The sequence below is a fragment of the Hyla sarda genome, chromosome 3 (genome assembly GCF_029499605.1).
Source record: "Hyla sarda isolate aHylSar1 chromosome 3, aHylSar1.hap1, whole genome shotgun sequence".
Lineage (NCBI taxonomy): Eukaryota > Metazoa > Chordata > Amphibia > Anura > Hylidae > Hyla > Hyla sarda.
The window spans coordinates 86,734,148-86,755,676 of NC_079191.1; the positions used below are offsets into that span (position 1 = coordinate 86,734,148).

General features: G+C 44.3%; 1 protein-coding gene and 1 long non-coding RNA gene across 5 annotated transcripts in view; one reads left to right on the forward strand and one right to left on the reverse strand.

The window, feature by feature from the left end:
* LOC130361484 (uncharacterized) overlaps window positions 1-21,529 on the reverse strand; it is a 58,125-nt gene that overhangs the window by 31,705 nt on the left and 4,891 nt on the right. For 3 of the 4 annotated variants that reach the window (XR_008891017.1, XR_008891016.1, XR_008891015.1), the window contains exon 3: window positions 12,198-12,242. The exons of the other annotated variant lie outside the window; for it this stretch is intronic. This is a non-coding gene — a long non-coding RNA (uncharacterized LOC130361484). The remainder of the gene's footprint in view (window positions 1-12,197; window positions 12,243-21,529) is intronic. 4 annotated transcript variants of the gene reach the window in all.
* Window positions 512-9,285, forward strand: RBP2 (retinol binding protein 2). The gene is made up of 4 exons (XM_056564539.1): window positions 512-584; window positions 3,693-3,871; window positions 5,662-5,763; window positions 9,018-9,285. Exons 1-4 carry the CDS (start codon window positions 512-514, stop codon window positions 9,069-9,071), a joined length of 408 nt encoding a protein of 135 aa, XP_056420514.1. The 3' UTR covers window positions 9,072-9,285.

Below are 21,529 nucleotides of genomic sequence, written 5' to 3' on the forward strand. Positions count from 1 at the left end.
ATTATAAGGCCCCACAACTTCACTATATAGTAGATAGGCCCCCACACTGCCCCAATACAGTCATGTTGTCGGTGCAGTGTACGTTTAACCATGTGTGCGTCTTATATCTTTTTTGTATTTACCCCTAGCATTAGCAGCTAAAACTGCCCTGTGTAAACCTGGCCTTACAGTGCCCTTTTCTTAAGCCTTTTTTTCAACCTGAATACAGATTCTGGAGGATAAAATATTACTAAACTGACATTAAATATTGGGATCAGATTAGAAGGTTAATATCTTACTGAGTCTGTCCACCTGCGCAATAAAATATAAAATCAAAGAGATAATATTCCAGACTTGACCTATGGATTCATTACTAAAGATAAGTTCCTTGTCAACTTATCTGTGACTTTGAAACTTTTATCGGATCCCAGAAACCCTTCTGCTCCATATAAATCGCTGTCAGGCTACAGTTTTCCTGCAGTCTATTCTCCTGTTCACACTCTGTGCTGCAGCCCATCTCCTTCACATCATCATGCCTGCAAACTACAATGGCACCTGGGTCATGGAGGTCAATGACAACTTTGATGGATACATGAAGGCATTAGGTACTCTTAACTCTGGTGACTAAGCTATGCAATGTATTATTTGGGTGTGCTTTTTTGGGTATTGCGTAGAATTACGCCAGAGGAGTTTCTATATTGTGTGATCGCAGTTCCTATGTTGTGGTGTGTGTGTCTGAAGGCTTTAGCATCAGATCAGATAAAAAAAAAAAGTGTTAAGGTCAAGTAATAATTTGGATAGGTGGCACTTTAAACTGATTGATCCCTTGCCACTTAAAGGGGGACTCCTGTACATAAATTCACAGGATAGGGGATAAATGTCGGATTGTGGGGGGTCTGATTGCTGGGACCCCCCCGCGATCTCCTGCCCGACACGTCAGCTCTCTCCATGCACGTAGTGACTTACGGTCTGTGCACAGATTATTGTCGACCACCACAAAGGTGGCCAACACGCCTGACCATGTATCCCTATGGGAAAGCTGAGTGTCGGGAGTAGGGGGAAGTGCGGTAGACTGTGCCATTAAATAGATCAAAAACAATTCTCCCAAACTACCAAACCTGTGTACAAACTGCAGATAATGCAATAGGTGCCGATGTTCAAAGAGTAAAAACAACGCTTGTTACACAGGAATAGACAGGAAAGGGCAACAAGTGTTTCCTAACAGCGTACATTCAGCTTGGGCACAGAATGCAACACATGTTGTGTAATCAGATTATAGTGCCACCTATCTGCATCCCAGCTAAGAAAAGCTACGAATATAGCAGCACTGCGACACTGACTAAAATTCAGCTGGTCAGAATATCTTGTAACAGCAACTTGCACAAGTCAACCATATTCACTCTCAATAGCTGTGATATACACTGCTCAAAATAATAAAGGGAACACTTAAACAACACAATGTTACTCCACGTGAATCACACTTCTGTGAAATCACACTGAAGCAACACTGATTGACAATCAATTTTGCATCCTGTTATGCAAATGGAACAGACAACAGGTGGAAATTATAGGCAAATAGAAAGACACCCCTCAATAAAGGAGTGGTTCTGCAGGTGGTGACCACAGACCACTTCTCAGTTACTATGCTTCCTGGCTGATGTTTTGGTCACTTTGAATACTGGCGGTGCTTTCACTATAGTTGTAGCATGAGATGGAGTCTACAACCCACACTAGTGGCTCAGGTAGTGCAGCTCATCCAGGATGGCAAATCAATGAGAGATGTGGCAAGAAGGTAGTAGTGCCCAGAAGCATGGAGGTGCTATCAGGAGACAGGCCAGTACATCAGGAGATGTGGAGGAGGCCGTAGGAGGGCAACAACCCAGCAGCAGGACCGCTACCTCCGCCTTTGTGCAAGAAGGAGCACAACCCTGCAAAATGACCTCCAGCAGGCCACCAATGTGCATGTGTCCACTCAAACGGTCAGAAACAGACTCCATGAGGGTGGTATGAGGGACCGACGTCCACAGGTGGGGGTTGTGCTTACAGCCCAACACCGTGCAGGACGTTTGGCATTTGCCAGAGAACACCAAGATTGGCAAATTCGCCACTGGCGCCCTGTGCTCTTCACAGATGAAAGCAGGTTCACACTGAGCACATGTGACAGAGTCTGGAGATGCCGTGGATAATGTTCTGCTGCCTACAACATCCTCCAGCATGACCAGTTTGGCTGTGGGTCAGTAATGGTGTGGGGTGACATTTCTTTGGGGGGGCCGCACAGCCCTCCACGTGCTTGCCAGAGGTAGCCTGACTGCCATTAGGTACCGAGATGAGATCCTCAGACCCCTTGTGAGACCATATGCTGATGTGGTTGGCCCTGGGTTCCTCCTAATGCAAGACAATGCTAGACCTCATGTGGCTGGAGTGTGTCAGCAGTTCCTGCAAGAGGAAGGCATTGATGCTATGGACTGGCCCGCCTGTTCCCCAGACCTGAATCCGATTGAGCACATCTGGGACATCATGTCTCGCTCCATCCACCAATGCCACGTTGCACCACAGACTGTCCAGGAGTTGGCGGATGCTTTAGTCCAGGTCGGGGAGGACATCCCTCAGGAGACCATCTGATCAGGAGCATGCCCAGGCATTGTAGGGAGGTCATATGGGCACGTGGAGGCCACACACACTACTGAGCCTAATTTTGACTTGTTTTAAGGACATTACATCAAAGTTGGATCGGCCTGTAGTGTGGTTTTCCACTTTTCAGTGTGACTCTATATCCAGACCTCCATGGGTTGATAAATTTGATTTCCATTGATCATTTTTGTGTGATTTTGTTGTCAGCACATTCAACTATGTAAAGACGAAAGTATTTCATACGATTAGTTCATTCATTCAGATCTAGGATGTGTTATCTTAGTGTCCCCTTTATTTTTTGTCTGGCAATCACCATACTGTGCTGCCCTCTGCTGGTATTTCTGTACAATGTGCGTCTTTATAAATAGATACAAAAGCGTATCTGTGTAAGTAGCCCAGGGATCAGAATTGTAATGATCCCCCAGATTTGATCCATAACAGACCTGCTAGAGACATTAAACATATAGATTTTGGCAAAGTTTTATCTCTCTCATGCTAGAAAAAAAATACTTGTCCATGTGAATGACAAGCTTACTATTTACCTACCAGGGAGCTTCCAGCTGATGCAAAACTACAACTCCAAGCATGCCCGGACAGCCAAAGGCTGGTCAGGCATGCTGGGAGTTGTAGTTTTGCAACAGCTGGAGGCACCTGGTTTGGAGAATACTGGCTTAAACTGACATCTATGCCTTATTTCTCCAATTTTAATGGTGCATTCACACCACGTTTTGGCTATATGGCAGCAGTACCCACGCCGCACCCTTCACTCCAATGCATCGGACAGAGTCAGTATGTGACTGATTTTTGAACCGCATTAGTTTTGTTGCTGGACTAAAAATCATGGCAGACCATGGTTTTCAGCCCAGCAACAAATCCGGATACGGTACAAAAATGAGTCAACTGAAGTCACTTGCTGCTTTGAAGTGAATGGGGTCCAGTGTGGATACAGCAGCGTACAGTTTTCTAATTCTACTGCCTCATAGCCAAAATGTGGTGTGAATGGGCCCTAATATGTTTAGGAAGCTAAAGAGACTTGGGCGACACAACTATGACAATGGATTCACGCTTCTTTCCTTCTACAGATATCGACTTTGCTACCCGTAAGATTGCTGCTCATCTGAACCAGACCAAAGAATTCATTCAGAATGGAGATGAGTTTAAGACTAAGACCCTCAGCACATTCAGGAACTATGAGCTCAACTTCACTGTTGGGGTAGAGTTTGAGGAGAAGACCAAAGGACTGGACAACCGGGTGGTGCAGGTTGGTTGGTGATGATTTTCCATGGCTAGAAGCTTTTTTATTGCTTACTAGCTGAGTAGCTGGCGTTGCCCGGTTTTTCCTTCTTCATCCTTGTTGGGGAAGAAAATCAACAAAGGAGGAAGCTTTTGACTTCAAATCTCATCCTCATATATTGTTGTCATATCCCAACCCCACATCCCGTCCTCATACCTCAACCTCCTATCCAGTCCTCCTATCCCGTCCTCCTATCCCGTCCTCCTATCCCGACCTCCTATCCCGTCCTCCTATCCCGATCTCCTATCGCGTCCTCCTATCCCGTCCTCCTATCTTGACCTCCTATCCCGACCACCTGTCCCTTCCTTCTGTCCCTTCCTCCTGTCCCGTCCTCCTGTCCCGTCCTCCTGTCCCGTCCTCCTGTCCCGTCCTCCTGTCCCGTCCTCCTGTCCCGTCCTCCTGTCCCGTCCTTCTGTCCCGACCTCCTATCCCGACCTCCTATCTCGACCTCCTGTCCCGACCTCCTGTCCCGACCTCCTGTCCCGACCTCCTGTCCCGACCTCCTGTCCCGACCTCCTGTCCCGACCTCCTGTCCCTTCCTCCTGTCCCTTCCTCCTGTCCCTTCCTCCTGTCCCTTCCTCCTGTCCCTTCCTCCTATCCCGACCTCCTATCCCGACCTCCTATTCCGACCTCCTATTCCGACCTCCTATCCCATCCTCCTATCCCGTCCTCATATCCCGTCCTCATATCCCGTCCTCCTATCCCGACCTCCTATTCCGACCTCCTATCCCATCCTCCTATCTCCACCTCCTATCCCGTCCTCCTAACTCGACCTCCTATCTCGACCTCCTATCCGGGCCATCCCGTCCTCCTATCTTGACCTCCTATCTCGACCTCCCTTCCTGTCCTCATATCCCGAACTGTAATATGTGTACGAGGTATTGAAATATCTCCAGCCGTACGGAAGTTATGTGGGAACATACATTTCCCATTGATTTGCATGGGACTTTAAACAAAAACCCCGACCCTCACAAATAGGGGTAGTTAAGGGTTAAATTAACTATCCTATATTTTAAGTGGACATATAAGTACCATGTGACCAAGTATTATCGAAATATCTCCAGCCGTTTGGAAGTTATGCAGTAACATATATTTCCCATAGACTTGTATAGGACTTTAAACATAAGCCCCGCCCCTGGCAAATGGGGGTGAGTAAGGGTTACATTACCTATCCTATGTTTGTTATTGACATATAAGTAACATGTGTGCCAAGTTTCATGTTAATATCTTTAGCCGTTGGACGTTTTGGTGGAACATACATACACACACACACACATTGGGGGAAATTTATCAAAGGATTTAGACTGGTTTTTCCTGTCTAAATTTGTCGCACAGAAAGTCAGTCTAAATATGTGCGACTTTTTTGCAACTTTTGCTCTAAAGGATTTTTAGAACATGATGCATTCTAGTGTATTTTAGACGAAAATGCATTGGAAAATGCATTAGTGCTGAATTTATCAAAAGCGACTTTTCAGCGACAAGTCGCATAGGCTGAAAGTACGCCGAAATGTCAGACCATGCTGAAGCAGGTTTAAATACAGTCTAAAGCATAGATCCCGAAGTCTGTGCACAGAATTTATCAAGAGCCGTGCCCCTTTTGATAAATTAGGCGCACAATAGACCAGCCAAACACTCTGTAGTTTGGTCTATATTGATGCGGAACATAGACAACTTTGATAAATATCCCTCATTGAGTTTTATATATAGATATATATATATATTGTGAAACTGATGTCTGTTTAATGTTCATGTTACAGTCTCTGGTCTCTTGGGATGGGGATAAACTTGTCTGTGTCCAGAAGGGAGAGAAGAATAATCGCGGCTGGAATCATTGGATCGAGGGAGACAAACTTTACTTGGTAAGAACTTAGGGTTACAGAGCCCCTACTGGTCAGTAAAAGAACTTTCATAGATGACAGTACACATGTAGGGCTCTTAATCTTTCTAAAGATCTCCGCTTGTTATGAGTGAATGGAAGAATATATATATTTTTTATAACACTCATACGGACCAAAATCTATTCTACAATTGTATCCACTCTAGGAAATCCTCTGTGATGGATGTAGCTATAGGAGGTGGTGAGATAGCAATCACTTCCTAGCCTGGTTGCCAACATGGGAAGATACCACATCAGTATTATAAATGGCACACGGTGGATGGGGGCCATGTTGTTTCATTTGGCCTTGGAGCCATACAGCTTCACGTTACATCTCTGCTCTGCCTAGCAATGTATGTTCAGGAGTTCAAACATAGAGTGATTTGACTTAAAGTGTACCTGTCATTTTCAAAAACTTTTTATACAATGTAGATAATAACATTATATGTATATTTGTTATAAAATGTATATTTTTGGGCAAAAAAAAAAAATGCTGTTATGTCCCCACACCTATTGCCTGTTTGTCACTGTGCAGAGACAAAATACAGGAAGTGTGAATGGACAAGCAAAGCTCTGTGCAGGCTCCTGGCTTGTCCATCAGCCTGCTGTGTGAGTTGGGGGCATGTCACAGAGCCTCAGTGCACAGAGCCCTGCTTGTCCTCACTGTACAGAGCCCTGCTTGTCCTCAGTGTAAAGAGCCCTGCTTGTCCTCATTGTACAGAGCCCTGCTTGTCCTCAGTGTAGAGCCGTGCTTGTCCTCTGTGTACAGAGCCCTTGTCCTCAGTGTACAGAGCCCTTGTCCTCAGTGTAGAGAGCCCTGTTTGTCCTCAGTGTACAGAGCCCTGCTTGTCCTCAGTGTACAGAACCCTGCCTGTCCTCAGTGTACAGAGCCCTGCTTGTCCTCAGTGTACATAGCCCTGCTTGTCCTCAGTGCACAGAGCCCTGCTTGTCCTCAGTGCATAGATCCCTGCTTGTCCTCTGTGTACAGAGCCCTGCTTGTCCTCAGTGCACAGAGCCCTGCTTGTCCTCAATGCACAGAGCCCTGCTTGTCCTCAGTGTACAGAGCCCTGCTTGTCCTCAGTGTACAGAGCACTGCTTGTCCTCAGTGTACAGAGCCCTGCTTTTCCCGCCCACACTGCCTGCATTTTGTCTCTGCACAGAGACACACGGGTAATAGCTGTAGGGACAAGAAAGCTTTTCTTCACCCAAAAATATCCACATTTTTTAGCTACTGCATATTACAAATATCTATGATCACATAGAGATAACAGCAGCAGAAGTATACAGATGAAGCTGGGTGAGGAGGGTGGCAAAGGCCATCAATATTCAGTCCAGTGGATTGAATACTGAAATTAGTGGAGGTCTGACTGCAGGCATTCCTGCCCATTGGCAGATTGAAAGGGCATCTGAGCTCTTGCATGCTCCGTGGCTTTTACTTCCAACCAGGCGCAGTGTTGTACACTAGAAAGCAGCTGTATCTGCTGTTGTAGCTCCATTAACTTCAATAGGATCAGTCCAATACCAGTGCAGTATAGCTGCTACCCAGTGTACGATACTGTGTCTTGCTTCCCCCCTCCCCAGCTCCATCTTTATACAGCTGCTGCTATCTTCATGGGATCAGCAGATATACATTTATACAGCTCTCCTGAGGCTGTGTTGACAGGTTGCATTTTTGCTGGAATTACTGAAACTACAGGAAAATTGTGTTTTTCTTTTTAATGTGGCAAAAATATGGAAAATCACAGAAAAAACAGTCACAATATAGTAAGAACGCAAAAATGTGGTAAAAAATGCAACAAGGAAACATACCTGTAGGCTATAAATCTTCATAAAACTCTTCAATTATGATTACCGTATTTATCGGCGTATAACACGCACCCCCATTTTAACAGGGAAATTTCGGTAAAAAAAATAAAATGTAAAATAAATGACTTGGACTAAATGCCACATCATTCCCCCAACTTCGTTTTCTTCTGCACCTCAGTTTGGTCCTTCCAATTCCTTCCCTTTTATCAGTCCCTGTGCCACATTTACCCCTCTCAATTCCACCCCCCATGTCTCATCATCCCCCCATGTCTCATCATTTCCCCCTGTCATAGACCACCACTAGCCATACAGACATTAAGCATTTAGTGCCTCCCCCCACAATCATTTCCCCCTGTCTCATCATCCACCACCCTGTCTCATCATGTCCCCCATCATTCCCCCCCTCATCATTTCCCCCTTACTCATCATCCACCACCCTGTCTCATCATGTCCCCCATCATTCCCCCCCTCATCATTTCCCCCTGTCTCATCATCCCCCATCCTGTCTCATCATGTCCCCCATCATGCCCCCCTCATCATCCCCCCACCCTGTCTCATCATGCCCCCCATCATTTCCCCCCGTCTCATCATCCCCCCATCATGTTCCTCCTATGCCAGTGGTCTTCAACCTGCGGACCTCCAGATTTTACCACGTTAGTTACTAAGGTTTCCCTACATTTTGCTTTTTTTTATTACACATGCTCTGATCTGTAGGGTTTTCCTCACCTCAAATCCACCACATTTTCTGTGGAAACCTTAGTAAATATGTTGTGTTTTTGTGAAAATGTCGGGAACACGCCCCTTTTCAGAGACCACGCCCCCTTTCCCCGGCATCCATGCCCCTTTTTCGGGTTTTCTCAGCAAAATGGAGAGTTAGTCGGGGTTTTTTCAATTCTGGCGCAAAATCTGGCGGAGACAGAATTTCTGGCGCACAACCCGACAAAACATGTTGGGTTTGCAATAGTAAATGAGGGCCAATGTGCGCCAGAATAAAAATAAAAACCCCACTAACTCTCCATTTTACTGAGAAAACCCGAAAAGGTGGCATGGCAAAAAGGGGTCATGTCCCCGACATTTTCACAAAAACTGAACATATTTACTAAGGTTTCCACAGAAAAAAGTAGTGGATTTGAGCTGAGCAAAACCCGGCAGATCAGAGCATGTGTAAAAAGAAGCAAAATGTAGGCAAAAGTGCAAAATGTTGGGAAACCTTTGTAAATACCGTGGAAAAATTGTAGGGAATTAAATCTCAAAAAGAAAACTACACTCCACTAAGTAAATCAGGGCCTATGTGTATAAAAGCCTAAGCTGCACTATATGAGCAGGAGCAGTTGCATCTAAGCAGCCAACTAGATGATTGCCAGAATGCTTTTTGGTGAAGCTGTGTCTGAACAATACACTTGCTCATTGTATTGTATCTTTATATTTTAGGATCTTACATGTGAAGACCAAGTATGTCATCAGGTTTTTAAAAAGAAGAACTAAGAAGTTCTCAGGATTATCTGCATATTGCCCTGTGTTTCTCTATAGTGTAGATACATCTGTGATAAAGGTCTATGTAAATTTTCTAATAAAAAAAAATAAAACATTTCTAAAAAAAAAAAAAAAAAAGTCTGTTTATTTTTTCTGAAAAAGGAATTACCATTCATATCCCTTTAAGTGAAAGCTCACCACTAACTTCCATTTTATACTTCAGATTCATAACTAACCTACATAACTCATATAACCTTTTGAAAAAGAAGTTCTTCAGCAGCTGAAGTGTGTATTATGGTGCGTTCACACGGAGTAATTCAAGAGGAATTTACTCAAGTAATTCCACTTGAATTCTCTGCTCCAAATTAATGCACATCTCCTCTACCCATTGATTTTAAAGGGGTATTCCATGCAAAAACTTTTTTTATATATAAACTGGCTCCGGAAAGTTAAACAGATTTGTAAATTACTTCTATTAAAAAATCTTAATACTTCCAATAGTTATTAGCTTCTGAAGTTGAGTTGTTGTTTTCTGTCTAACTGCTCAATGATGACTCACGTCCCGGGAGCTGTGCAGTTCCTATGGGGAAATTTTCCCATCATGCACAGCTCCCGGGACGTGACATCATCATAGAGCAGTTAGACAGAAAACTTCAGAAGCTCATAACTATTGGAAGGATTAAAGGGGTACTCCGCCCCTGGCATCTTATCCCCTATCCAAAGGATAGGGGATAAGATGTTAGATTGCCATGGTCCTGCTGCTGGGGACCCCGGGGATCGCCGCTGCGGCACCCCGCCATCATTACTGCACAGAGCGAGTTCGCAATACAGGGGCCGGAGCAGCGTGACTTCATGGCTCCGCCCCTCATGACATCACGGCCCGTCCCCTTAATGCAAGTCTATCGCAAAGGGCGTGACGACTGCCACGCCCCCTCCCATAGACTTGTACTGACGGGGGCAGGCCGTGACGTCACGAGGGGCGGAGCCGTGACGTAACGATGCTCCGGCCCCTGTATTGCCCGTCATTACGTGCAGAGTGAACTCGCTCTGCGCAGTAATGATAGCGGGGTGCTGCAAAAGCGATCCCCGGGGTCCCCAGCAGCGGGACCCGGCAATCTGACATCTTATCCCCTATCCTTTGGATAGGGGATAAGATGTCTAGGGGCGGAGTACCCCTTTAAGATTTTTAATAGAAGTAATTTACAAATCTGTTTAACTTTCTGGAGTCAGTTGATGTATATAAAAAAAGTTTTTGCCTGGAATACCCCTTTAATGTTTTTTCTGCTGTCCTGTTCCCACTGCGTAAATTCTGCTAGCGGAATTCCGACGCTGAATTCCGTTCCGCTTGAAGTATAAGCATGTTCATTCTTCAAGCGGAATCCGCTAGCAGAAAACGATAGAAGTCAATGGTAAAAAAAAATTCCGCCTGACATCGTTTTCGCGCGGAATTTGTGTGCAATTTGCACGGAATTTGCTCAAAATTCGTGCGGAAATGGCTGAAAAACCCTTCACTTCTTTCTCCCCCATTTCCGTGTGCAATTCCGCGCAAATTGCGTGCGAATTTCGCACGAAAATTTAATTATTTTTTCCGCCCGTAAATTTTTCGGCGTGAATTACTCTTGATTTACTCCATGTGAACGCACCCTTATGTGGAATCATGTACCTCCTCCTATTAATTATTAGTGTTGCTCGTGAATATTCGCAATGCAAATTTTATTCGCGAATTCGCGAATATTCGCGAATATAGCACTATATATTTGTAATTACGAATATTCATATTTATTTTTTATTTTTTTTTCACAGTACACATCACAGTGATCATCCCTCTCTGCTTCCAGCTTGTGTGGTGTAAAGAAGGCTCTAATACTACTGTGTGAGACTGGTGTGCGAATTTTCGCATATGCTAATTTTTGGATATGCTAACTTTCGCATACGTGAATTTTCGCTTATGCGAAAATATAACGCGAATATTACGAATATGCGAATTTAGTGAATATTTGACAAATATTCGTCCATATATTCGCGAAATATCGCGAATTCGAATATGGCCTATGCCTATTCTATAAAAACACAAAACCTTGTTCCAGTGATTGAGATAGAGGAAAACATCGCTATAAGATAACTTTATTATGAAACCTGTATGGCAGTGTTTCCCAACCTGGGTGCCTCCAGCTGTGGCCAGACTACAAATCCCAGCTGTCCAGGCATGCTGGGAGTTGTAGTTTGGCCACAGCTGGAGGCACCCTAGTTGGGAAACACTGCTGTATAGATACGTCAGCCCTGCCCCAAATCATTTGCATATATATATAACAGTGTATTTCTGCATTATACAGTCCGGCACCTACTACAGCACTATACAAGGGCCAAATAGTCCCTCCACATCACATATACTGTATCTACTAAAAGGACCAATTTAACCAATATTCCCCCCATACACTGTCCATATAGCAGTAGATACTAGCTATATATAGGAGCTCTGCAGACCATATTATTATACTGAACCTACATTTAAAATGCCTCCTAAGTGTCCAAACAGTGATCCCTCAACATACAATAGTTTCAACATACTTTTTTTTTTCTGGATCATTGTAACTTGAAACCAGACAACATACAATGTACAGACAGTTCAGAGCTGTGGAACATGTCAATGGCTGGAAGATCTGACCTATCAGAATGGGCATTTACTGATAAAACACCTGTATTACTGAAGTGAATGCACTGACTGGCTATCTGGTAGCGCCCCCTACAGTACAGGGAGGTACTACATGTTCTGTACTACTCTTTGCCTGTGCCAGGGATAGCTGCTCCAGGTAGGGACAGCTCCATTTAACTTTTTTTGGGACACTGTGTGTCCTGTACAGGACCCTGAATAAGCTCCTGTCTTCTATATACACAGTGATTTACAGCTCCCAGCAGTTCTTTATTACTTTTATATATAAGGACTTGCTTTATCTATATTAGTTATCTACTTATTTTTCTTTACTACTCACTTTTTCCTATTTGTGGATGACATTTTGGGGCTTCAGAACCAATTACCAGGTTTCCATAGAGTTATGGTCTCAACATACAATGGTTTCAACATACAATGGCCGTCCTGGAACCAATTAATATTGTAACTTGAGGGACCACTATACTCACCTAGTCCTATACCAAATCTTCAGCGGAATATGTAAACCAGAAGTCCTGGATAAGATGCATGTGTAAAAGACAAAATAAATAATCCTTCAAATATAGAATATTGAACTAAACACACAAGTATTTAATTTGAAGGCTATACTATCCAGTAGGTGGAATTGTGATAATAGGGACTGAGATTAAAAGGCCACTTAGCAGAGCTGAGGCTGCTCACATGGTACTTTCTAGTATTTGTTACTCATCAGAGACAACCCTTTCAAAAATGCAGCGGCCTCTTCAGAGGAAGTGTGGTATTAATTTCTAGCCATTCAAATGAATGGCAAAAATGTTTTTTTTACAAAGGCCACACAGATATGAGCTGATCAAAGGCTAATATGCGGCTAAAACATTCAAGGTTAAAGGGGTACTCTGGTGGAAAACATTTTTTTTTAAATCAACTGGTGGCAGAAAGTTAAACAGATTTGTAAATGACTTCTATTAAAAAAAACCTTTACCCTTCCAGTACTTTTTAGCAGCTGTATGCTACAGAGGAAATTCTTTTCTTTTTGAATTTCTTTTTTGTTCTTTTTTGTCCACAGTGCTCTCTGCTGACAGAGAACTGTCCAGAGCAGGAGAAAATCCCCATTGCATTGCAAACCTATGCTTCTCTGGACAGTTCCTGACACGGACAGAGGTGTCAGCAGAGGGCACTGTGGACAAGACAAAAAAGAAAGTCAAAAAGAAAAGAATTTCCTCTGTAACATACAGCTTCTAAAAAGTACTGGAAGGGTAAAGAGTTTTTAATAGAAGTAATTTACAAATCTTCAAGTAAGTAGATAAGGAAAAAGTCGGCAGACTCACCAATCTTTGTTCAAGAGTTCTTCTTAATGCAAAATACTCACAAAGCAAACATAACAGTGGAGGGAGAGGGATCGGTGCGGGGGGTATCAATGCTTGGCAACAGAACTGTTTCACACGATAAACGTGCTTCTTCTGGCCCTAGCACCTTAGAATACTGAACTGTTTCTTATACAGGTGAGTGGCTGGGACTGATTAGGCAAGTCCGCCCTTCTTAACTGACGTAACTAGTATGGGCGCACAGAGAACACATCCAATGTGAACCCACCTCATATTCAGCAGAAACAACACCATGATAGAGAAGAGCAGAGTCACCCTTTAGGAGGAAACCAGAACGAAGAGGCCGCAGGAAAAGAACGAAAAGATCCGAAGAAAAGAAAAACACTCACCTAATAAGTCATAATTCATTACAGGACTTTTCCTCTACGAATTCTAACGTTATTAATTTGACCACAGAACCTCTGGACAATGAGACCATCACCCTCCTATCTAGGGGATTGAATTTTGGTTGGAGAGAACAATTTAATCCAGTAACATTTGAGATAGACCTGGCTAGGTCTATTCGGGACATTAACCTGTTTAAGTTCTTTTTGAATAAAAATATAGTAGAGCATGAAGTTTGCACAGCAGATACCCCAGCCGTTATTTCTAGCTTGGATTTTTTTTTTCCACAGGAATGCAACCAATTGGAAATTGATTGTATAGAAATGTTGGCACACGAATTCAGTGAACCTCAGATTGAGCACCGTTTAGATTCGGACCAGTTTACGAAAGGAAAGAAATCCAGGTTTAATCCCCCAGTTCCTCCTGGGAGTCACCTGGATTTGTTTCATAATGCCATCCTGAATGATGTCAAATCGATATTATACCAAGAGTCACCCCTAAATTTGCACTATAAAGAACAGGTAGCTATGAATAACCTGGAAATAAGAGATGACCTGGTAATAATTAGAGCTGACAAAGGAGGTAGTGTGGTGTTAATGTATAAATCAATGTACTTATTAGAAGCCGAAAGGTAACTTAAAGATACCACTACTTATACCCCCCCTTAAGTCTGACCCTACATCTAAAATTTTATCGAATCTTAAATCCTTTTTACATAAATTCGTTGCTAACGGTACTCTGTCTAAAAAGAATGCAGAACGACTGATCCCTGATACTCCCAAACCGGCAACTTGGTATCACTTACCGAAGGTGCATAAGAGATAGACTCCACCCCCGGGCCATCCTATTGTCTAGGGGGTGGGGTCTGTCACCGAACACCTTTCTCATTATTTAGAATGGTTGCTTAGTCCACTTCTAATTTCCATACCTGTGTATGTTAGAGACCCTCTACATATTTTGCAAACAATCGAATCCATGAACTGGGAGCCAGGATGGAGCCTCTGTTCAGTTGACGTGGTCAGCCTGTACACCCGAATTCCTCATGGAGCGGGTGTACAGGCTGTACAAGAATTCTTGAGAAAATCTAACAAACCAGAAGAATTTGTCACTTTTGTGAGTGAAGCACTGATGTTTGTTCTCTCGAACAGCACTTTCAAATTTGAGGATCAGTGGTACAGACAGGACACCGAAACCTGATGGGGACTCCGGTGTCCTGCACGTACGCTAACATATTCCTCACTATTTTCGAGAGTAACTCCATCTATGCATCCAGTAACCCCAACACTAATTTGATTGTCATATTCTCATTATGTAGACAATACTTTGATTACATGGGCAGGCACTGCATCCCAATTTGAAGAATTTGTAGTCTACATGAATACAGTTAACGATGTTAATTTATCATTTACTTCTCAATTTGGTGGAGATTCGCTTGAATTCTTGGGTCTTAAACTGATAATATGCGATAATAAAATAATAAGTGAGGGTCATAGGAAAGAAAAAGGTTGGAACACCCTCCTTCACTACGGTAGTTCACACCCTGCCGCGGTGAAGAAGGGTATTCCCTACGGACAATTTGTACGACTCAGAAGGAGCAATGAGTCGGACGACTCTTATCATAGACAAGCCGACGATTTGCAAAAAAGGTTGCTAGAGAGAAATTATCCTGTTGAATGAATGAAAGAAGGAAGGGAAAGGGCCGACAATTTAACTAGGAAAAAGTTATTAATATCTAAAAATAAGAAGAAAAAAGTTTTTTCAGTACAGAAACGTTTCACTTTCACTTTTCAAAACTCCGCGATAAACAAAACTATTGAACAAGCGATAAGACGCAATTGGCACATAATAGAAGGTGATGTAGAATTAAATGAAGTAGCAAGGAGGCGCATGCGCGCAGCTCACCGTAAGGACGTGCCTCATGTGAGCTCCACGCCGACCTGAGCTTTCAGCCTTACTCAGCGCCGTATAACGGCTCCATTTCACCAGAGACTTGCTTTATTCTGTGGGGGAACATGCCCCGCTCGCAACGAAGAGGAAGCCAGAGGAATACATACCGCCTCTCGCAATCTATACCTGATATCTTCAGGGCAAGCGTGCAGACCAAGATGGCGGCATCCCGCACTGACTCGCGGGCCACTCACTCTGACGAGGAGGAAACTCTAGCTTGTGAGGATCTTACTCCAGCGGCCATGTTCAGCCGCATCAAGACTCTATTCCAGTCTGAACTCGCTAAAGCCGTCACCGATATCACTTCTCAGATACATGACCTGGGGCAACGAGTGGCGGACACAGAAGCCAAAGTGGATGAGCTGGTGGACACCGTTGAGTCTGACAGACGCGATATTGCGAATCATTCCGCTCAACTCCAGGCCCTAGAACTGAAACTAGAGGATCTGGAGAACCGCTCACGCCGAGCGAACTTGCGCATAAGGTGGCTGCCTGAGGAAGTTACTGACCTCTCTAAAACTGTCACTGCAATGTTCTTTGAATTAGCTCCCCAGCTGGAGCCGGAGCTCCTACGGCTGGATCGGATCCACAGAGCGCTGGTCAGGCCTAAGAACGTCATAATGAAGCTCCACTATCCAGAGGTGAGAGACATTTTATTGCAAGCCGCACAAAATTTGTCCACCTTGCCGGGTCAGCCCCCCTCTGTGCGCTTATACTCAGACCTGGCGCCAACTACTCTGGCGCGTCGCAGAGACTTTCGCCCGATAACCTTGGCTCTGCAAAGAGATGGAGTGAAATACAGGTGGGGGTTCCCATTCTCCCTCACCTTTCAGATGAATGGCCGAACCCTCCCGGATGCTAGAGCTGCTCTGGTCCGCGAGAATGTTGCAGTGCTGGATCTCCCTCCGCTCCCTCAACGCCCTGGACGCCCCGCACGGATATGGCAGTCAGTCACCAGGGCCCACCGATCTCCGCCACCCAAGGCTCCTCCTGACCCGCTGGGCTGACCTCCTTGTACCGGTTGGTGAACCCCCTCATCCTGCCACTGCCTTTCATGCTATCTTTGAATAATCGGGGACTCCTGGTCTTCCTCGGGAAGGACTTTTTATTTTTATTTTTGCCTTTTCAGAACACCCCACTGCCCCTAGTTAACTTTTTTGGAAGTGGTGCGTATGCACCGTGGTGCCTGTGTACTTCCCCCATCCACTATTTTTTCTTGGTGGTACATCCACTCCCTATACTTTGGCACTGACTTGGACAGGTCTCTGTCGGCCTCTTTCTATGTATACTAGGCTGGCTCAGCGTCGGACTATGGCGCCCCCCCCCCACCCTGATGAGGGTACTTGGAAGTAGGGCAGACCATGCTTTTTGGTGGTCTGTCTTTCCGGGCTCTATGGACTTTCAACATGTTTTTTATTTCTGTTTGTACAGTTTTTTTTAGTTTTGTCTGTTTCATGGTGTGCGCATCATGGCTCCCTTATGGAGCTACAGGGTACTGTATTTCGGTTCACTCGGGGTGGTGACCCAGTATGATCTACGCAATTTTCTCCCTCTAATAATGGGTGGGTGTTATATTATGCAACCGTCTTGTGTGGAGTCATGAGTGAAGTGCTTTCTCATAGTGTGCGAGGATTTAATTCCCCACTGAAACGTAGTAAAGCTTTAGTTCATGCTCCGGCAATCATCTGCCTACAGGAGACGCACTTTACGCCTGAGTCCCAACCGACTTTTTTCAACAGGGCTTTTACCAGGTTTTCTATGTCCAATTATAAGACGAAATGCAGGGGTGTAATGATATTGCTGCATAACACATTTCCTTTTCAAATCCAGGAGGAACGATTAGACCCTGAGGGGAGGTACTTAGTGCTTTGTGGATTGTTATATGACAAACGGGTATGCATACTGAACACTTACGCCCCTACTGACTCTCCCATCCCCTTTTTCCAGAGTATGTGTGACATGCTAGACACTTTGACATATGATGTTTTATTGTGGGCGGGAGACTTTAATTTAGTCTTTAATGGTAAATTGGATCGGTCTAATCCGACTCCTTTCCGTAGGTCCGGAACCCAACAGCTCTCCTCTTTGTTTACTTCACACTCTCTAGCAGACACTTGGCGAGAATATAATGGTTCTACCAGAGGCTATTCATATTATTCTCCCGCACAAGGGCACTACACTCGCATCGACTGGATCCTAACCAATACCACATCCTTACCCCAATTGTTGTATGCTAGACATGTTGTCACACTCTGGTCGGACCACGATATAGTGCTTGCAGCATTTAACTTCATGAACCCCCTCCGATCCCCCTTTCGGTGGCGCCTCAATGAGGCGCTACTTACTATTTCCAGAGTAAAGCAACAATTGTCAGATGATCTTTCCTCTTACTTTGCCACTAACGTTTGTGTTGACGCGGACCCTAAGTGGGTTTGGCTGGCCCATAAGCCCTTTATTAGGGGCCGTATTATTTCCCTGGCCACAGGTATTAAACGGGACAGGACTCAGACCCAGGTAGCGCTAGAAGCTTGATTACATAGCCTTACATTTGCACACCAGCAAAACCCGTCGCTGTTTCTTTATAGGGAGTTGAGAGATACCAGAGTACAATTGGATGCTCTTCTATCCACTAAGGTAGAGAAAGCGTTGAGGTGGACGAAGGCGTCCTACTACAGGTACGCTAACAAACCTGATCGCATGCTGGCTTCTATGCTGAAGCGCACTACCACTTTCAATAGGGTACATAGCTTGCAAATACGCCCTGGACTGCGTACCTCCCACCCTGACAAAATAGCCTCTGCTTTCCACTTCTTTTACTCTAATCTCTATACTGAACCTCCTCGCCCCGCTTCCTCCACGGACACCCTTCGCTCTTTTCTGTCTTCTGTTTCCCTCCCATCTCTTTCTCCTGATGCCAGAGAGTCGCTTAATGCCCCTATAACGGTAGAAGAGATTGAACATGCTATCTCCCATTTCAAGGCTGGCAAATCTCCGGGGCCCGATGGACTGTCCGCGGCCTACTATAAAAAGTTCGGACCCTTGTTGATACCTCATTTACTGAACCTATATAATTCCTTAATGTCCTCCTCTCCCCTTCCTTCTGAGTTTTTGGATGCACTTATTACTGTGCTTCCCAAGCCTCACAAGGATCAGTTAGATGTGGCTAATTACAGACCGATTTCCTTACTTAATATTGATTTGAAATTGTTGACTTCCATTTTGGCGGCCCGCCTTAATTAGATACCTGCCAAGCTTGATACATTTAGCCCAAGTGGGCTTCGTGCCGGGCCGTCAGGCTCCTGATAATATTAGGAAAATTGTCTCCATCATACAATGGTCGCACGCCCACTCTGTCCCTATGTCAGCAATATCTTTAGATATAGAAAAGGCCTTTGATTGTGTCTCTTGGCAGTATCTGTTTGCGGTCTTGACCAAATTCGGAATTTCTGGACCTTTTGTGAGTGTTTTGTCTCATCTCTACTCCTCTCCTAAAGCTTTTCTTAAACTCCCATCTCCCATCTCCTCAGCCTATTTCCATCGGCAGGGGCACCAGACAAGGGTGTCCTCTATCTCCGGCTTTATTCGCCTTGGTGATGGAGCCTCTGGCTAAAATCAGAGCTCATCCAGATATTCGGGGTGTTGTGATTGCTTCATCCGAATACAAGACTTCATTGTTTGCAGATGACTTACTTCTGACGCTTACTGAACCTCTGGTGTCTTGCATTGTAATGCACCAGAACACCTCAAGGACCTTATTGCCCATAATTTTAAATTCCAGGACGCTTCCCGAGGCTTGAATTATCTAGGAGTTAAACTCACTCAATCTGTCTCCTCTTTATACCAATGTAATTATACTCCTTTGTACGCCTCTATTCGCTCTGACCTGGCTAAGTGGGATTTTCCTTATCTGTCCTGGACAGGGCGAATAAACGTGATTAAAATGGTGATTTTACCCCGGATTCTATATTTATTTTGTTCCCTTCCCATACCGGTAGTCAACCGTGATGTTCGAGCATTGCAACGGGACGTTTTCGCCTATATTTGGGCACATAAACGCCCCCGTATAGCGCGCTCTATGATGCATTATAATAAAAAGGTTGGTGGTCTGTCAGTCCCCAACTTTCTTAAGTACTATTACGCTGCTAGGCTGGCGCAGCTCGCACTAATTAACCGAACTGAGGGGGCTCCTCGGTGGGTCACCTTGGAGGACTCTTTACTCCATCCGTACTCTTATAGGGCATTTATGTGGTCTTCTTGCCCCCTGACTGGTCTACTCCCTTCCTCGGCCTTGGTAGTTTTATATTCGCTGTCTCTCTAGCGTCAGGTGCGCTTCAAATTTCAGCTTCAGTCTCCTGTTTCTCCCCTTCTTCCTATTCTTTCTAACCCTCTCTTCCCTACTGGACTGACCGCACAAAATTTTTCCTGGTGGGTGCGGGGCAAGTTACTCCGCCTACATGATGTACTGGTAAGGCGACAGCTTCCTACACTGGAACACTTTCACTTAGCACCCCCCCCCTGAATTTCTGCGTGCCAGACAAGTTTTCTCCTTCTTTCGCTCGCAAGTAATTTCTCTCGGTGCTATTTCCCCTACCTTTTATGAATCTAGCATGCTTTTCACACCCGACAGGTTAGGTATGCTCTCCTTTATATACTCTCACCTGAATGCCCCTCCCCGAGACGACAAGCTCCGTTTCATGGTTGACTGGGAAATGGACTTAGGTACCACCCTGACATTGTCACAGTGGCAGGACTGTTGTACCACCTTGAGCCGTGGCAGCTGGCAGGTGTCCTTGATAAAGACAGCACTTAAAGTTCTGCACAGAACCTACTTTGTCCCCTGGCTGACTTCCACGCACTGTCCCAGTATGTCTCATTGCTTTTCCTTATATTAACATAATTTCTTTTTCCTTTCCACCCCGGGTGAACAACACATGTCTCATTCTTACTGGTATGTAATACCCTGATTGCTTTGCATTTTATGTGTTTTTTCTATGCCTAACGGTACATCGTGTACACCATGTGTTCATCTGTTTTGTTGTCGCTCGGCCTTGTTGGCCCGCGATTTCGCCATCCTTTCAGGATGACTTGTTTCTTTGTTGTGCTTTCATTATCTAATAAAAGCTTCATGGTTTGACTGTTAAACGAAGTAGCAAGCAGAAAACCTTTAATATCGTATAGGAAGAATAAATCATTAGGGGACACCCTTAAACAAAAAGCTCTGTAAGTACAATGCTGAATTGAAAACACTCAGACTGGGACCAATCACGCACGTAGTTACTGATCTATTAACCTGCAGGACTAAATTCGTAGTTTATGCAGTGTATTGCCCCTGTGGATTCTACTACATAGGTAAAACCATCCGACAGTTGTGCGCTAGAATACGTGAGCATTAGTGTTGAGCGGCATAGGCCATATTCGAATTCGCGAATATTCGCGAATATATGGACGAATATTCGTCATCTATTCGCGAATATTCGCGTTTTATTTTCGCATATGCAAATATTCGCGTGTGCGAAAAGTAACATATGCGAAAATTTGCATATATAAAAACCCGTACAAGCAAAAATTCGCATATGCGAAAATTAGTCTCACACAGTAGTATTAGAGCCCTTCTTTACACCACACAAGCTGGAAGCAGAGATGGATGATCACTGTTACGTGTACTGAGAAAAAAAAACAAAAAAACGAATATTCGTAATTACGAATATATAGTGCTATATTCGCGAATATTCGCGAATATGCGATATTCGCGAATAAAATTCGTATTGCGAATATTCGCGAGCAACACTAGTGAGCATATGTACTCACTCCGCACACTTAAAGGAGCACCTCACCTAATTTCTCATGTAGTGGAATTCCATAGGGGACAATCTAATGTTCTTAAATTTTCAGGCATTGAACGAATTAAACCCAAAGCAGGACAGAATATAGAAAGGTATCTTTTACAACGTGAAACTTACTGGATAATTCGAACGTCAGCTACAGGTCCCTTAGGCTTAAACGACAAGATAGATTATGCACCATGTTTTTAAAATGCACTTTTCGTTATTTGTATTTTAAATGTAATACTGTTTCCTTCTGACGTAATGTGAATAGGGCACTAAAACCTATGTAAAAGGATACCGCCCATACTAGTTACGTCAGTTAAGAAGGGCGGACATGTTTAA